This window comes from Camelus ferus, chromosome 4 (genome assembly GCF_009834535.1).
Source record: "Camelus ferus isolate YT-003-E chromosome 4, BCGSAC_Cfer_1.0, whole genome shotgun sequence".
NCBI classification, from domain to species: domain Eukaryota; kingdom Metazoa; phylum Chordata; class Mammalia; order Artiodactyla; family Camelidae; genus Camelus; species Camelus ferus.
Window position 1 is genome coordinate 62,364,536 of NC_045699.1, and position 15,830 is coordinate 62,380,365.

Sequence of the window (15,830 nt, forward strand, 5' to 3'; positions counted from 1 at the left end):
GGTGGCCGTGAGCCCACCACTGTGCGGAAGCCACCGCCTCAGCTCTGGGCCGGCTCGGGGGGCAAGATGCTCATCCCACCGCGGGCTGGAACCCCGTCTGACAACAACCCCACAGTAACTGTAGGACAGAAAACATTACGGGGAAAAATAGGTTTCCAGTGGCCAGAGGGCCCTTCCCCTCACTGAGCAGGAACCACACTTGTAACAAAGAGACAGGACGAGCTGGGTGGGGAACCACGAGCTTTATTGGCGGACAGTTCTACTCAGGAGCCCGGTCTGCTGGGACTGGCCGTTCCAGGATGGGCACCCCCGGGCCTGAGCTAGGAAAAGGGAGGGAAAAACGGAAATTTTTAGGTCCCATGGAGGGTTTCGGAAATAAGATCCCTGACAGGGTTAAAGGTGAGATTGTTATTCTGAAACTACCTTCAAGGACACACTGTCTGATCAGCAAATATTTATAGCAGCAAATGACAGAGAGACGAGATCGCACTCGTTCACTCAGGAAAGACTTACTAAACGCCCACTCTGGCCGGGCACCATTTGCTGCATTTCTCACTGCTGAACAGCAAACCCATCATTAGAACCACCACAGAAAACGGGGCATGATAAAATGAAACTTTTCATGTGCTGCTGGCAGAAAAATACAACTAATAGAAGACATGCGACCGGGTTTCACCTTCAACTTCATTTTCAAGTCAGTGCCGGCTCGGCACCCACCCCCATCCCCCAGCGGCTCCCTCACAGGGGCGTTACCTCCAGGTTTCCTCGGGCTTTCCGCAGGATCTTGTGCGTTACAACCACTAAGGAGAGAGAGAGCAAAGAATGGATGATTAGCACCGACGCCCAGGACAACAGTGCAAGAGCCAAGTGCAGGGAGAAGCCCCCGGCCCCAGTCGGTTCAGGCGTGTGGACAACTCTGCAGCATCCAGACGAGAGAGGTGCGAAGGCCCCGCCTGCACTGTCACACAGCCCAGGACCAACAGCCCAACAGAGCGGGTGGACCAGTGGCCTCTCCTCAAGTCCATCCCCCGACAAGGGATGAGAGTGCCTGCTTTCAGGGAAGCAACTATAAAGTGAAGTGGCCTCTTCCCCGGGTCCTTGTCTTGTCCAGCACAAAGGCCAACAGCAGCGAGGATGCTACCACTGCGGAGGGCTCGCTTGATCAGCGATCCAGTCTAAACGGGCTCTGGTGACGGCCAGGGACTCCATCCACTCCCCGCAGAAGCCATGGGCTTCTGGACCTGGGCCTTTGGCCAGAGGTGCCCAAGGCTGGAGGAGACTCCCCATCAACACACACAGCCCAACTCCCTGCTGGCTTATTCAGAACAGGTGCCATGTGGGGGCCTTGAGAAAATATTTCTTGCCTCACAAAAATTCCCACTTGGAGGTAACAAAGCCTGTTTGTAACCTGTGACCCCAGGGGAAGGGGCAGACGGCGCAGGCTTTGTTTTTAACTGGGCAACGTGAACTTCAGAGGTGCCCACTGCCTCTCTGTGCCCTCCTCAACCCCACGCCACAGGGCAGAAGTTCTCAACCGGGGCCCAGGGCTAAGCTTCGGGGCGTCCAAAATCCCCAGAAGCTAGGTGCAAACCTTGTGTGCACATGGATGTTTGTGTCTTTCTGGGGAGAGAACTCGTACCTCTCTGGAGATTCTTCAAGGGGTCTGTGACCCAGAAAAGATTAAGTGCTGTGTCTGTGGAGGCTAAAAATAATGTCACAAAGTACTGAAGATGCCAAAAGAGCAAGAAAAGAGGGGCCCCCACGTCTGAACGTGAGGGGCCCCCACGTCTGAACAGCACTGCCCACGTTCAGAGCAAGAAACCCCCAGTGTAATGAGAAGCCCCAGGGACAGAGAGGCAACAGCCTGTCCCACGTCAAGGCAGAGACATGACTAGATCCAGGTCAGACTTGGGACCGTGCCACCTCAGCAGGGGGCCAGCGAGGAGGACATCAGGCTCAGTGGGGTCCAGCTGGGGACAGGCGGTGTGCCAGATGTGACCTCGGTGAACACCCCAGGAATTCCCGTCTAGAGGCTGGAAGTGAAGTGGGCAGTTCCAGGGCACGTGGGGAGGCAGTGGCAGGTGGGCTCACAGGGACACTTGGCCTTCCTTTCCCTGCAGACTCTGGGAGGAGGTGGAGTGTTCAGCGGTGCACAGGCTGGTGGACCTGCCCGGGCCCTGCTCCTCCTCGTCACCAGGTGGGGAAGGAAGAGGAGGGGACACAATGCCAACTTTCACTCAGAGCAGACCCTGGAGGCTGGCGGGGGCTGGGGACCTCAGGAGAGGCGGCCGAGCCTGGCAGAGGAGTTGCAGGCCCGGCTTGGCAACCAGCTGCGTGGCCCTGGGCAGGCCTCTCCTCTAAGGCAAGCCCTGGCTCTGTGCTAAGCACTGAGACTGAGTGACATCATCTTAACATGGGAGATGCTGCAACACCTTTGAGTTTTCGCTAACTATTAATGGTTTGCTCCCACCTCCATACCCAGAATTCAGTCTGACCTAAAGGCATAAAAGAGGCAGAGAACTAACATACACTGAGCATCGATTCTGACTCGGGAAGGGCACAGGGGAGTTGAGGGATCATTACCACCTCTATTTTACAGACGGGAAAGTGGGCACTTTTTTTTATAAAGTTGTGATGAGACCCCAGGCCCATCTGGCCAGTCTGAGTCCTTTGGAATTACTGTCTCTGGTTAGAGACGAGGGATCTAAAACTCAGAGAGTTCAGTCATTTATTCCAGGTCACACAGGATGGCAGAGATCTGAGCCGCCCTCACTAGTGATTCCACACTCCCCGACCCAGGACTCAGGGCCAGGCTCTGTTCTCTGGATCTGCTGCCATAACTACTCAGACCTACAGAACTTACTTCTAAAATCTGCTCACCTGTCAATAGGGTAAACTTCACGTGCCCTGTGACTGTTCAGGACAACAGACATGGGACAATGCCAATGCCAAGAGCCCCAACCTTCCCTGGACTCGAGGGCTGAACAAAAGTACCACCTCCCACCACCTTGCTGCCCCAGGGGTCTGACCTGAATGCTCCACGGCCACCTCAGATATGACCACTCTGCCAGCGCCACCCCCTCACTATGTTCCAACACCACCCCGCCCCTCCACGGCCAGGCACCCAGCCCTGTCAAGCCTCACCACGCCCGCCTGGGGGACCACGCAGCCCCTGAAGAGGATTCCCTGCCTCCCAGGAAGTCTGTTAAGTGAACTCATTGGTCCATGAGGGTCAGGGAGGATGAAGTGCAAAAGGAAACCCATAAAAGGTAGGTGTGATGCCACGCCGGGGCTGGGCTCTTCGTCCTCAGAGGCAGGACACAGTCCCACGTGGTGGCTGGCCCCCGGCCACTTACACTGATCAAAGATGACTTTTTCCTGGTTCTTGCTCAGCTGCAAAAGCTTCATGGTGTTTTGCAACTTCTTTTCTTGTTCAAATAATTTTTTGTGTAGTTTGGTGATCTCTGCCTTCATTTCTCCAGCCTAACAAGAAAAAAAAGGAGTTCGAAGAATGAACAAAGAATATAAAATGTCAGATTGTATAGAAAGAATTACAAAAACCATATAAAAAGTGCTCAACCTTGCCAACAAAGGTATTTGAATAGAAACTGGAAGCAATTTTCAGCCGCTCAGATGGGCAAAACCAGGCAAAATCCAGCGGCAGTGAGGGTGTGGGGCAAGTGCTCTCAGGATGGCTGGTGGGGCTGTGAATTAACTCAGCCCAGGGGGACCCACGCCAGGCAGGACGGAGCATGTTGTAAACTGCGCCCGAGCCTCTGACCCGGCAATTCCACACGTGGACGCTTACCCCGAGGAACAGCAATACAGGCACAAGATAACGCCCATGCTCCAGGATGTCCACCTCAGCGCAGCTCACAGTAGGAAAAAATAAACAACCCGATTTGTTTTAATAGGGAGCTAGATAACTCAATTACGGTACTTACATACAATAGAATAATTTCGCAGCTATTAAAAAATGATGGTGTAGAACTTCATTTATTGACATTGAAAGATGATCATAATTAGTGACAAAAAGAGCCCAGAACAGCTATTGTATATACCAGGCATTCTTGTTCCATGAAACTGAACACTTATATCTCTATCTATAGATGTACATATCTCAAGATGTCCAAACTCTGATGACAGAAACATCATGAAAATGTTGAGCGATTTATTTCTGAGAGATGGAAATCGGAATATTTTATTTTTCATTTTTTTAATTTATCAGAATTGTTTGAGGTTTTTTTTAAATGCTGATTTTTAAAAAAAATTTAGTGCTTAAATCTTAAAAAGAGACTATCAGAGCATTATTAGGAGATTATGATCTATTAGGAGAAACTGTTTTGATTTTTCAGAAGTAAGAGAGTAAATGGGGGCAAAACCAGAGTCCCCAGGCCTCGAAAGTGTAGCATACACACCACAGAGGCTCTCTTAAGTGTCTCCACTGAACCAGTTCGTGGGGGTAAGGACACTCTCCTTCTCATAAAACACCTGGGCTGTTAAGATACACTGGCCCAGGCCACCCTCTGCTACATCAAAACCCCACTGCTCGCACAAGGAGGGAGGCTGGACTGTCTGCTGATGAAGAATCAGTTTAGTTTGTCCCAAACTCGTCTATGGCCCTTGTACTTGTGATCAGTTATATGATTTAATTAAGGATTAAGTCGAGCCATGAGCTATGTGTACAAAAAGAGAGAACGGGTTGTATGAAAACTAACGTATGTTTCCGGAAAGACTGGATAAAGGCAAGTCACTAAAAAACACATTTCTGGCGAATTAGGTGTGGGTGACTCAACCATAAAAGAAGTGGGAGGAATACAGTCTAGAAGAATTCTACAAGCAAATTGCTTTGCGAGTGACTAAGTTTTTTCTTCATCTTAAAGAAACAGAAATTGGAAGTGACAGACATACATTATGGATGTAGTTTATGAAAGAAAGAAGATGTGGAACTTCAATCAGCAGACCCATTTTCAAAGAAAAGGCCCTGGCCCCACATCAAAAGAATGGCAAATGAATGTACATTTAACTGTTTTAAGTTAAACTGAAACGTTTAAGGTATGTATTATTTTTTGATTCCCTGCTTTAGCCTACTTTTAAGATTAACCAATCGTGTCAGCTACAAGGGCTTCAACTGTGCTTCCAAAACAGATCCTAATTTAAACATTAGGTTTTCTTTGATTCTCTTCCTCAGGCTGAGAGCCCACAGAGGTCTGGGTTCTGGTTGTGGCTTTGTAGGCCACACCTTCTAGGGCAAAGTCACTCTCCACTCAGAGCCTTGTTCCACGTGACCCCCGAGCCCTCTTCTCACACAGCAGCAGAGGGAGGCTCAGATGAGATGATGCCTGAAGGCAGGGAAGATGATTATTTCTCACCCCACCTGGCTACCTTCTCTCTCTCTAAAGTCAGCTCAGGCATCACCTCCTCCAGGAAGCTCTCCCTGAGACTCTCCCCCACTAGTTCGTTACTGCTCCTTTGGGCACCATCGTGCCCAGTGCTCCCCTACCATGGCCCATTTCACAAGCTCCCTGAGGGTGGAACTCAGTTCTCCCCTCTGACCCCCGGCGTCTGGTACAGGGTAGGCTCTGCGACACCATCTGCTAACTGGTGGATTCACCTGCGCTCTCAAAACACCCTGGACATATTCTATCCCGCACTGAAGACGAGGAATTTCAATTATGCTGTTCCTCTGAACTAAAAATCTTCAGTTTTAGCGGATGAATACACCATGGTAAAAACAGCAGGTCTCCAAGGCCCAGGCTCGGTCTCTTTCAACTGTTAAGATGGTACAGCAAGGGAGGTTCAGCTCTCACGTCCGGAAAGTGCGAGTACTACTCCTGAACTCTCTGCAGCCACTGTAAGGGGTAAAATGAGACGCTGAGTGTTTAGCAGAGCACCCGACGCCCAGGAGGAGCTCAATAGAGTAACGTCCTCAGGCCTCAGAGCTGGGACTTAGTCATGAGTGTCCTGCCTGACTTCTGGAACTGGTTTGTTTTTTGGTTTTGTTTTTTTTTTTTTCTGGCTTGTTTGTTTTCTATTTAAAAGTGAAAAATCTCAAACATTTTACAAAAGTAGAAAGAACAGGATGATGAACTACCAGGTACCCACCCAGCTTTAGCAATTATCAAATCATGGCCAAATTTTTTTCACCTACGTCCCTGCCCAACCTCACCCTAAAATCATCGTTAGAATCCATCCTGGAGGACAATCATGCTTCAGTATATAGCTCTAGAAGAAAAAATTCTTTTGAAAATCACAGTATCATTATCCCATCTGAAACAATGACAATGACTGCTTAGTGTCACCAAATAGATGTCACTTGATATGGTTCCCTGACTGCACCCTAATTTTATTTTTATATACAACTGGTTTGATTCAGCATCCAAATAAACTCCATGTTTTACACCTGTCTGTTCTGTCTCCAGTTCCTTTTAATCCAGTGGTTCTCACAGCTACCAAGAGGACTTGTGAAAACAGACCGCTGGGGCCACTCCCAGACATTCTGATTCAGTAGATCTGGGGTGAGGCCCAAAAATTTGCCCTTCCAACAAGTTTCCAGGTGGTGCTGAGGCTGTCAGTCCAGGGACCATAATCTGAGAACCGGTGTAAACCTGCAAGTTTCACTGTCTCTTTTCTCCCTTTTTTCCTTAGGATGAAAAGATGTGCTAAGCTCACATTTCCAGGCCCATGCCTGGAATCAAGCCATCTCTCCAAGGAGCCCTAGTTTCTTTTAGTAAAAAAAAATGGGTATTTAGAAACCACAATTTGGTACCAGAGGTGCTCACTGGTACTGGACTGGACATCTTTAGAGCCTTTAAAGTAAAGGGAATTAGTAAATTTTTTAAATAGAAAATACATCACGGGTTCATACTGGTATTTCCAGTTCAAATTAGGGATTATAGGGTTTTAACTTCTTTGATTTTTTAATTTATATCTCTTCCCTGACAGTAAAAATTTCAATATAATAAGTTATTTGTTTTATCATATATAATAATTTCAAAATATCAATACAAATATTATTACTAACAATATAATCATTGAAAACAGCTAAAAAATTTTTTGTGGTTCTTTTTGCCCATTCAGTATTTCCACTAGGAATCTACAGTCAAATTACTGAGTTTTAGTCATTGAAATGTTTCCTCTTTGTGTGGTTATGCCTCCAACACCATTCACAGGAAAGTCGGTTTGTTTTAACCTGTTATGTGTGCATTTTTAGAAGCTGTTTTTTCCCCATTTTGATTTATTTTTATTTATAATTATATAAAGCATTTACACAGTTTCCAAGTCAAATTTATGAAACAAGGTCAATTCTGAGAAATCTACCTTCCATCCTCTTCCTTCCCACCCCTACGTGTAGACTGTTCTGTTATTGTTCATCCTTCTACTTAAATACACTTTTATAAACAAATACGTGTTCATACTTGACCTCTCCACACAACTTTCTTAGATAAACTGACAGATGTGACACACAGAGTGGTCCTATGGACTGCAGGAGATGCAAAAGGCAGTTTAATGACATTCAAAGAAAACGCCAGGTAGTAAAAAGCCATTGGAGCTGCTGGTGGAAACTTGGGAACATGCTTTACGCAGATTTCACACCAAGAAATAGGCACCGTATGAAAACATAGGCAGGGACAGAAAAGTGGCTAGAGGCAATTTAACACCACACAGGGGGTCCGTGTACACCAGCAACCACATCGGAGCATCTCTGAGGTCCTTTTTCTGGCTCTAAAATTCTGTGATGTTAAAGTGAGCGAAATCAATTACCTGAGGAACCCTTGGAAATAAGGGGCGAATCATCACAGGCACTGGCCAGTCCCTGGACTAAAGTACTTAGTGGGAGAGACCAGCTGGACTCTAATTTGTATTTATGCACACACGTAATAGCAGTGAGAGCTGCATTCCATCTATTTAACAGACTGTGCACTGAGGACAAAAACATTGCATTGAGGGTGAAACGTTGTGCTTTAAAAATCATATGGGCAAGTATTCGTGTGGGAGGGTGAGAGGAAATCATTCAATCATTCATTCAAAAATATGAACAAAATAAAAAGAGAAAAAACATATGAACCAAAGTCATGGCCCCTCATGGAAAGTGGAGGGATACAGACATTAAACAAATCTGTAATTGTAACCTGTGATAAGGGTTAGGATGAAACAGGAGAGGCTGCCAGGACTGAGTGACCAGGGAGCCTCTGACCTTGGAGTAACATTCAATCTGAACCCTGAGAGGTGAGAAGGAGCCGGCTGGAAGGAAGCATCCGTGTCTTCTGGGCTCAAGATGGAAAAGAACTTGATAGGTTAGGAGGTCAGGGAAGGCCAGCGTGGGGCTGGAACCCAGCGGGCCGGGCCATCTTCCAGGCCAGGCCCGCACAGCTCAAAGTGGGCACAACACGACTTCACTGCACAGTGGCCGGGTCTGTACTTCCCCGAGCCTCGGGCACCCAGACTTCCCCCAGGATCCCAAGAGGGAAATCTAAGGACAGGCTCAGCGGAAGCCTCCGAGCTGAGAGCTGCTTCAGAGCTACTTCTCTGCCGTGGTCGGGAGGTCTGAGAGCTGTCAGAGGGCTGAACTTGGTGAGTGAGGCCGGGGAGTGCAGATTTCCCTTCTGCCTTCCCGCTGGCCTTTGGCAAACATTTATAGGTTAGATAAAGGGGGCAACATCTCCCAGACCACGAAGCAAACAGCTCTAACTCTCCTTTAACCAACGTGCTCCTTCTTCCAGGCAGGCTCCTCTGATGACCAGAGCAGAGCTGACCTTGTCATAAAACTGCATGTTCACCACAAAACCCGGGGGACAGCGTCTGCTCGGCCCGACTCCTGACTTGTGCCATGATGGGTGGGGATGGGGATGAGGGGGTGAGCAACTCTTCTTAATTCGGTCACGTTCAAGTTACTGCAAAGTTGAGCTTTTAAGGGAAATTTCAATGGTTTTGTAACAAAGGATTTTCACTGGTTAAAAATAAAAGTAGTTTCTAAGTAGCTAAAATAGATTTGAACAAAGCTCACTAAAATATGACGCTGAAGGCTATCGAAAAGAATCAGACAGCCCAGAGAAGGCATCAGAGAAGAAAGAGGTTTTGAGTAGAATGGAGTGAGCGAGTCCACGAGGACAACCTGGGATGTGGAGCCTATAAATAAAAGTTTGTCCTTGGGATTCAACACCTGTGCTTCCAAACCAGCTCTGTAACCTTGAGTATGTGCCTCACACCCCAAGCCTCAGCTTCCTCATGTGGAGAACGTGGACACAGCTTCCCTCAACAAAGATGTGCTAGGAGTGGGGACATGGTTGGGTCCAGGCCACCGGCCAAGCCTGCAGGGTGTCGGACCTGTCACTCTTAACAAACACGGAGCCCTCCCTGCCCTCCGACACAGCCCCCGAACGGCGGGCACATCTGCGTGGACCAGGTTCTGGGCTGGACACGGAAGAGAATGAGACACAGGCCCCAGTATATCCTTGAGCCTCTGCACCCGAGTGTCCCCACCCACCTGCTGACAGTGAGGCGTGCACTGGCCATCAGTGGGGAGTGACACCCTCCAGAGAAGCGTCAGCAACCTCGCGGCCTCGTCCAAGGTCAGCCTGGCTGCGCTCACGCCGGTGACAAAGCTGCTCAGGGGCGCCGAGTGTGGACCCTGCATGGGAGTGGGGGTTGAGAAGGCTGTTACATGCAGTCCTAAAAAAAGATGGACAAGCCAGCTTTAACAGGCAATGTAAATCTCCAGGCCGCAGGGCCTGCGTCCCACATGCTGAGCAGGAGTCTGGTGCTGGGAGACATCAATTTATTCTTAAAGACGGTGAATTACAGATTATGAGAGAACTTCAGTGGTGATTTTAGTCCAATCAATAACCATGATTAATAGCCACCTGCATTAACTACATTCACTACGCTAAGAAGAGGGTCCGTGGTCCGGCCCTTTTCCTGTCCCCATAGCCACGGAGCCTCTCCCGGAGGCCAGCGACCCAACGCGGATGCTTCTGTCCTCAGCAACCCCAGCTCCACGGCTCTGCCTCCTGCCAATACGATAGGGCATATGGTCAAGTCTCCCTCACCCTCTCCGCTGCCAGAAGCAAACTCAAACCGGGGGATGTCAAGGCCATGGGAAAGCAAAGGACATGAGTCAGAGAAGGGAAAAGACGAAATAAATGAAAAAAGAAAAAAAAAAAGAAATTAAAAGAGCATTGTCTTCACAAATACTAAAATAAATATAAAATAAAACAACACACTCTTTTAAGCTATCTACTTGGCAAAAAAACATTTATAAATAAAAATGCTCAATGAAGACAAAGGTGCAGGGAGACACTCTCACTTGTAAACAGAGAACAAGTTTTGGGGACGTAACACAGCAGCATCACCACCAAGAGCCCCGAGGAGTCCACCCAGCCCTTGGGCGGGTGATTCCACTTCGGGAATCCGTCCCTACTGAGCGGATCAAAGATATGGCCAGAGATCTACTATTAAGGATGCTCATCACAGCTTAGACGTCCAACAAACAGGAAAGAGAGCACGCAGACGGTGACACAGCCACACGTTAGCTCATTTTTCAGCCATTCAAAGTCAAGTTCTAGAAAAACATGGAATGAGACAGGAAAAATGTTAAAGTGTTAACTGAAAGGCAAATATGAAATTCACAGATTCTGGGTCAGTTTTATTAAACTTTATGAATGAGCTAAAAGTGCATACATCAAGTTTTAAGTGTTGAGCGCTACGTGGCATTTTTATAGATGTTTGTTTTTAGGCTTTTCCATAGTTTCCAGCTTCCGTAAAATAACAATGATCTTATCAATACCTATTCATTCATTCAGCAAACGTCTAGCACGCACCTGCCGCACGCCAGGCCCTGTGCTAGGCACTGGACATGTAACGCTGAGCAAGACACACTCTCCCTGCTCCCTGGGAGCTACCGTCTAATAGACTAGAAAATACAAAACGGACTTTTATGATAGAGTAAAACAAAACAAAACGAAAAGGCAAAACAGGTAACAGGGAGCAGGGGGCTCAAGTATTCTCAGTAAGGACTCAAGAAGAGGGATGAGAAAATGTGACCCCTGGAAGCTCAGAGACTGAGTCCAGTCTGGGGGCAAAATGGAAGTCTGACCCCAAGCCTCGGAGGAAGTGAATGAGTGGCTTTATGTCAAGCGCCCGGCACCTGGATCCCTGACAAGAGGTAACTTTAAAATGAGGAGGATTCCAGGAGGATGAGGCAGGAAGGTAGAAGGCGCTGAGGGGCTTCCGTGTTGGAGGGCACAGGGGGACTGGGAGACGACAGTAGGGAGGCAGGAGCAGACCCAGAAATGAGAAACCCTTAGAGTCTGAACAGAACCGGGGAGGGAGAGGTGTGTGCACAGGTGACGGAGGGACTAGAGCGCCCTGCAGGAAGCCGGATGACAGAGAAAGAGAGTGCCCTGGAGGACAGAGACCTGGGTTCAGATCTTGACTGCTCCGAGTTACTCTTCCAGAGCCTGGAAGGTAGGAATGACACCTCCGTAAAGGCTGCCCTGGGATGAAAGAAAATACAACACTAAAAGCTCCTCTGCGAGAAAGCATGGCGGGCCCCCGCCCTCCACGACAATGCTGAGGAGGGTGAAGGAGGGTCACATTGGCAAGGGCCACCACACACCGCGTGAGGATGCGGGCCTTACTACCCTATTCACCCCCAGAGCCTGAGCACGGAGCCTGGGAGGGTGATGGACAGGTGACTGGGCAGATGAACGGATGGACACACTGCAGGATTGAAGGACAGAGGGATGGATGAGAGACTGGACAGACAGAGGCCATCACGGGAGATGCAGCAGGGCCCAGCAGAGTGATCACAGAGACCCTTATACAAACCTCAGCAAATGTCCCTCCCACAGAACAACAAACAGTCCCCTACACCGGACCTGACCCCTGAGTTCCGTGGGCTACATTTCCTGGCCCCTCTTCTCAGGGTCTCACTGAGACCCATGTGCCCTCTCCCACCCCCCCAACTCCTGGTCCCACGTGCGCCCCTCTCCCTCCAGCTCCACTGCGCTGGGTACCTCTGCTCCCAGCTCTTGACTTGTGGGGCTGGGAGCCTCTTGGATCTGAATGTCCATCTCGGAGAGGAGCTTCTGGCCCTGGCCGATCTGCCTGCATAGGGCATCGTAGTCCTCGATCAGGCCCAGGATGTGGCAGCCAGTCTTGCTGGCCCACAGGCAGTGGCCAGGGACCAGCCGGGACACACTCGAGGTGCTGGTGGTCGAGCTGGCACTGACGCAGGAGAGGGTGTCCACATCATTTCCAGAGAGCGGGGGAGTCTCTGAAGCTACAGAACGAGAGGGAAGATGTCAGATCTATTTGGGGCAGCTCTCTGCATTTGACAAGCTGTGCTCAACGACGTTCAGCCAGCCAGGAGGGCTAAGAGCCTGCCGGCCCAACTGCCTCCTGACACAGCCCAGAGGGCAAGAGGCCTGGGTCCAGGACCCCAGTCTGCATATCACCCCACGCTGGGCTTATTCACGTTGTGGGAGAAGATCACTTTATTTCAACCAGCATTCACCAGGCACCTGTTCTGCAGAAGAGCCCTGATCTACACGGACGAATCAGGCCTGGGCCTGCGCTCCAGGGGCCCACCCGGGGTCCAGTCAGAACACAGGCTCCATGTAGGAGGTGTAATAGCATGACAACAAAGAGCTGGAGCTCAGAGGACAAAATCATCAATCCTCTGTGCAGGAAGGGAGATCAAGGAAGGCTTCCTGGAAGAAGCAACAAATGTGCTGGGTTGAATAGGCAGCAAGGATTACGCTACACAGAGGTAAAAGCCTGCCACTTTTCACCTTTGGATCAAAAGAAGCACATACAGATAATTCTGATGAGGGACATCAGGAAAGACATTTCCTAGAGCAGTTCGCATTCCGGATGAGTCTTGAGGAAGTAGCCAGATTTTCACTGGCAGAGAAGGGGGCAAAGTCGGTCTGACAAAGGCAGGAGGCAGGCCCACTGCACAGTCCCAGTGAGAGGAGAGTGCAGGCCCGTCTGCAGGATGGCGACCTGTCTGTGTAGTACCACGAGGGCAGAGGGGTGCGGCTGGATGGGCCTGCTCAGGCTGGATGCTGTGGGGCCTTGAAGGCCACACTCAGGTGGTCACACTTTAATCCAGGGTAACTGGGCCCCAGACCACTGATGTCACTGAGGCTGGTAACACCAAGGAATGGATTAACCAGCTTGGAGAACAAGATCGCCAGCCAGAAATACTGAGAACATAAAACCCCAAATCCTGCCAATAACCCTTTGAGTTGGGACCAGGGGCCCCTCTTGCCTCCAATTTGAAAAGTCCCACTGCCAAACCCAACCGTGCCGTGGTTACCCAGACTTCAGCTTTGTACCTGATCTTGGTGGCAGTGCCGGGGTGGAATCAAACAGGTCATACGAATTATCAAGCGCCATGGGACACCTGTCACCATCTACAAGATGCCAAACAAGGAAAAATAAACCATCAAAAGTTCTAATTTCACTGTCATCAACATTTGAGAGACAATGTTGCGACCGGAACGGGAATGAAGCACCAGACACACACGCGCATTCGTTCAAGTCCTCACCGGGCATCTCTCCTGCCAGGCCCTGCGCAGGACACAGCGGATGCAGGGTGAGCAGGCCCGGCCCCTCCCTGGAAGGACCCTCTCGTCCAGACAAGCAAAGAGGCCGTTTCCCCTCAGGGGTCAGGGCTGAGGGAGGGAAGCATGGGGGCTGTGGGAGCTCAAGTGAGGCTGGAAGCCCAGGAGGCAGACATGCAGACAGAGGAAGGGGCAGGTGTCCAGGCGCGGAGGAGAGGGCCCTCACGACACATTCAGGGAGAACGAGGTGGGGACACTCAGAGCGTTAGGCGAGGCAGTGCCAGGCTGAGATCTGTTTGGGGCTGGAGGAGGGAGTCGGGAGGCCGCTGCAGTAACCCAGGCAAGGGAGAAGAGTGGCCGGCAGTAGGACTTGGCAGGTGATGCATTTGAAACCACGCAAAGGAGGCAAAACCAATTAGACGACCAGCCACATGCTATAATTGAGAAAAGCACTTTCCCATCTGAACTCTCAGTAGCTCGGTGGGCAGGACAGCACTGCAATTCAGATTTCCTGGGAGAGGAGACCAAGGGGCAGAGACAGGAAGTGATCTGCCGGCAGCAGCCAGAGCATCGGTGGCAGAGCGAGGACTGGGCCCAGGCCTTACGCTGTCCCGCCCAGCTCGTTCCCACCCAGGTACCGCCCGAGGGTGCACTTCGATTCTGGGATCAAGGAATCGGGGGTCAGGTCCATGGAGCCGGCCCCTGAGAGGGATCGCTTTCTGCAAAAACAGCCATCTTTAGAGCAGAACTTTAAAACAACTGCACTTAAATACCGCCCTGAAAAGTTTTTTGGCAAAGGGAAAAACGCCGCTGCCTACAATGTAATTTTAAACTTCACTCAAGGAAACTGGAGAACTTTAATGCGGAGGAATTTTGAGCACACGCTCGGCCTTTCAAGGCCCATCTAGGACGGACCCTGGACAAAGTTCAACAACAGACAAAAGCTGTTCAATGGCCTCCTCACATCAGCTATCCCAAATCTCCATCCTGGGCACCAGGCACTGAATCCTTCTCCCTGCTCCTGTCTCCCTAGCCCACCCCCATCTCGGTCTCATTCCTCAAAGCCCTGAGAGGGGCCAGGCCCACGGCTGCTGGGTGCCCCGTGCAGGGGCCGGCAATACGGCACCTTTCGGACCCCAGGAGGTTCCCCTCGTAGGATTTTACCCTAAGAACGCTGTTGAGCAGAAAAAGCGTATTAACACTGATGTTTCCTAAAGCTCCAAATCAGAGACCACTTCAACAATCACCAAGGTTAATGGTCTGGTGACTGGCAATTATCTGAAAACAATAATTAGGAAGCCCACGTGGAAGAAGGGGAAACATCTATGATGTGATATTGGGCAGAAACAAAGAAAGGACACAGAATGGCACAGAAACCAATTTGAATGATATAAATTCACACCCACATCTGACTATCAAATGAAGAGACATTTATAAAGTAAAAAATTATTATTTGGTAACCATGAAGGATTTTTTTTGTTTTTTTTTCATACTGTCACATGATCTTTGTGGCTCAAATTTTAAAATCTTTACCAAGGAGAAACCCATGAGCCAATCACTGCAAGTTCTAGAGATGGGTGACCAGGGGCTCTTTGAGAGATTTTAGTCCTTTTAATTACAGACAACAGAGGTAATTCCCATCCTAAGCAAAGGTAGTCCAAACTTCTCTATGATACTTGTTTGTAAAGTATGCTGATACTCCCTGTTCCCCGGAGGTGCACACCCACCCTGCGGGCATTAGGATGACGACCCCCAGACACCTGAGGCTCCCCAGGCCACGTGGTGCTCCAGGAACAGCACTGGACTTGGAGCTGGAAATGACGTCCAGCTCCAGCTCTGTCACCTGCTTGCTGTGTCACTTTGGACAAATCCAGTACCCTCTCTGGGTCTTAGTTTCTTCATCCAAAGAGCAAAGAGGATGGCCTGGCTGACTGCTCTGAGCCTGGCCTCGTGCCGGTTTATGATTCCTGGCCCTACGCTGGGAGCAGGGCAGAGGAGGGACAGGAACCCAGTCGTGACCTCTTCCTGTTCCCTCCACAGTCCCCGTGGGGCTGGACAATACAACTGTCAGCAAAAGCCAAACGGAATCAGTTTTCAAACCTGCCAGGAAGCTTTTCAAATACTGAGCCACTGACAGCCAGAGGAAGAGGTGTAGATTCTTATTTTCAAGGCATTAAGAGGGACAAAAAAGGATTTTCAGCAGTGGGGTGATGTAGACAGGACTAAGTGGATGGGAGGAAGCAAGCCTAGAGGCAAGGA

At 49.8% G+C, this 15,830-nt stretch overlaps 1 protein-coding gene across 7 annotated transcripts in view; it reads right to left on the reverse strand.

Annotated features, from left to right (window-relative positions):
• Positions 1 to 223: 223 nt before the first annotated feature.
• Positions 224 to 15,830, reverse strand: part of CDK5RAP2 (CDK5 regulatory subunit associated protein 2) — a 167,414-nt gene continuing 151,807 nt past the window's right edge. For all 7 annotated transcript variants that reach the window (XM_032478313.1, XM_032478314.1, XM_032478309.1 and 4 more), the window contains 6 exons: positions 13,344 to 13,421; positions 12,018 to 12,283; positions 9,488 to 9,631; positions 3,357 to 3,483; positions 754 to 800; positions 224 to 320 (listed from right to left, as the gene is read on the reverse strand). In XM_032478313.1, coding sequence (XP_032334204.1) covers positions 264 to 320; positions 754 to 800; positions 3,357 to 3,483; positions 9,488 to 9,631; positions 12,018 to 12,283; positions 13,344 to 13,421 — 719 coding nt within the window. In that variant the 3' untranslated portion in view covers positions 224 to 263. The remainder of the gene's footprint in view (positions 321 to 753; positions 801 to 3,356; positions 3,484 to 9,487; positions 9,632 to 12,017; positions 12,284 to 13,343; positions 13,422 to 15,830) is intronic.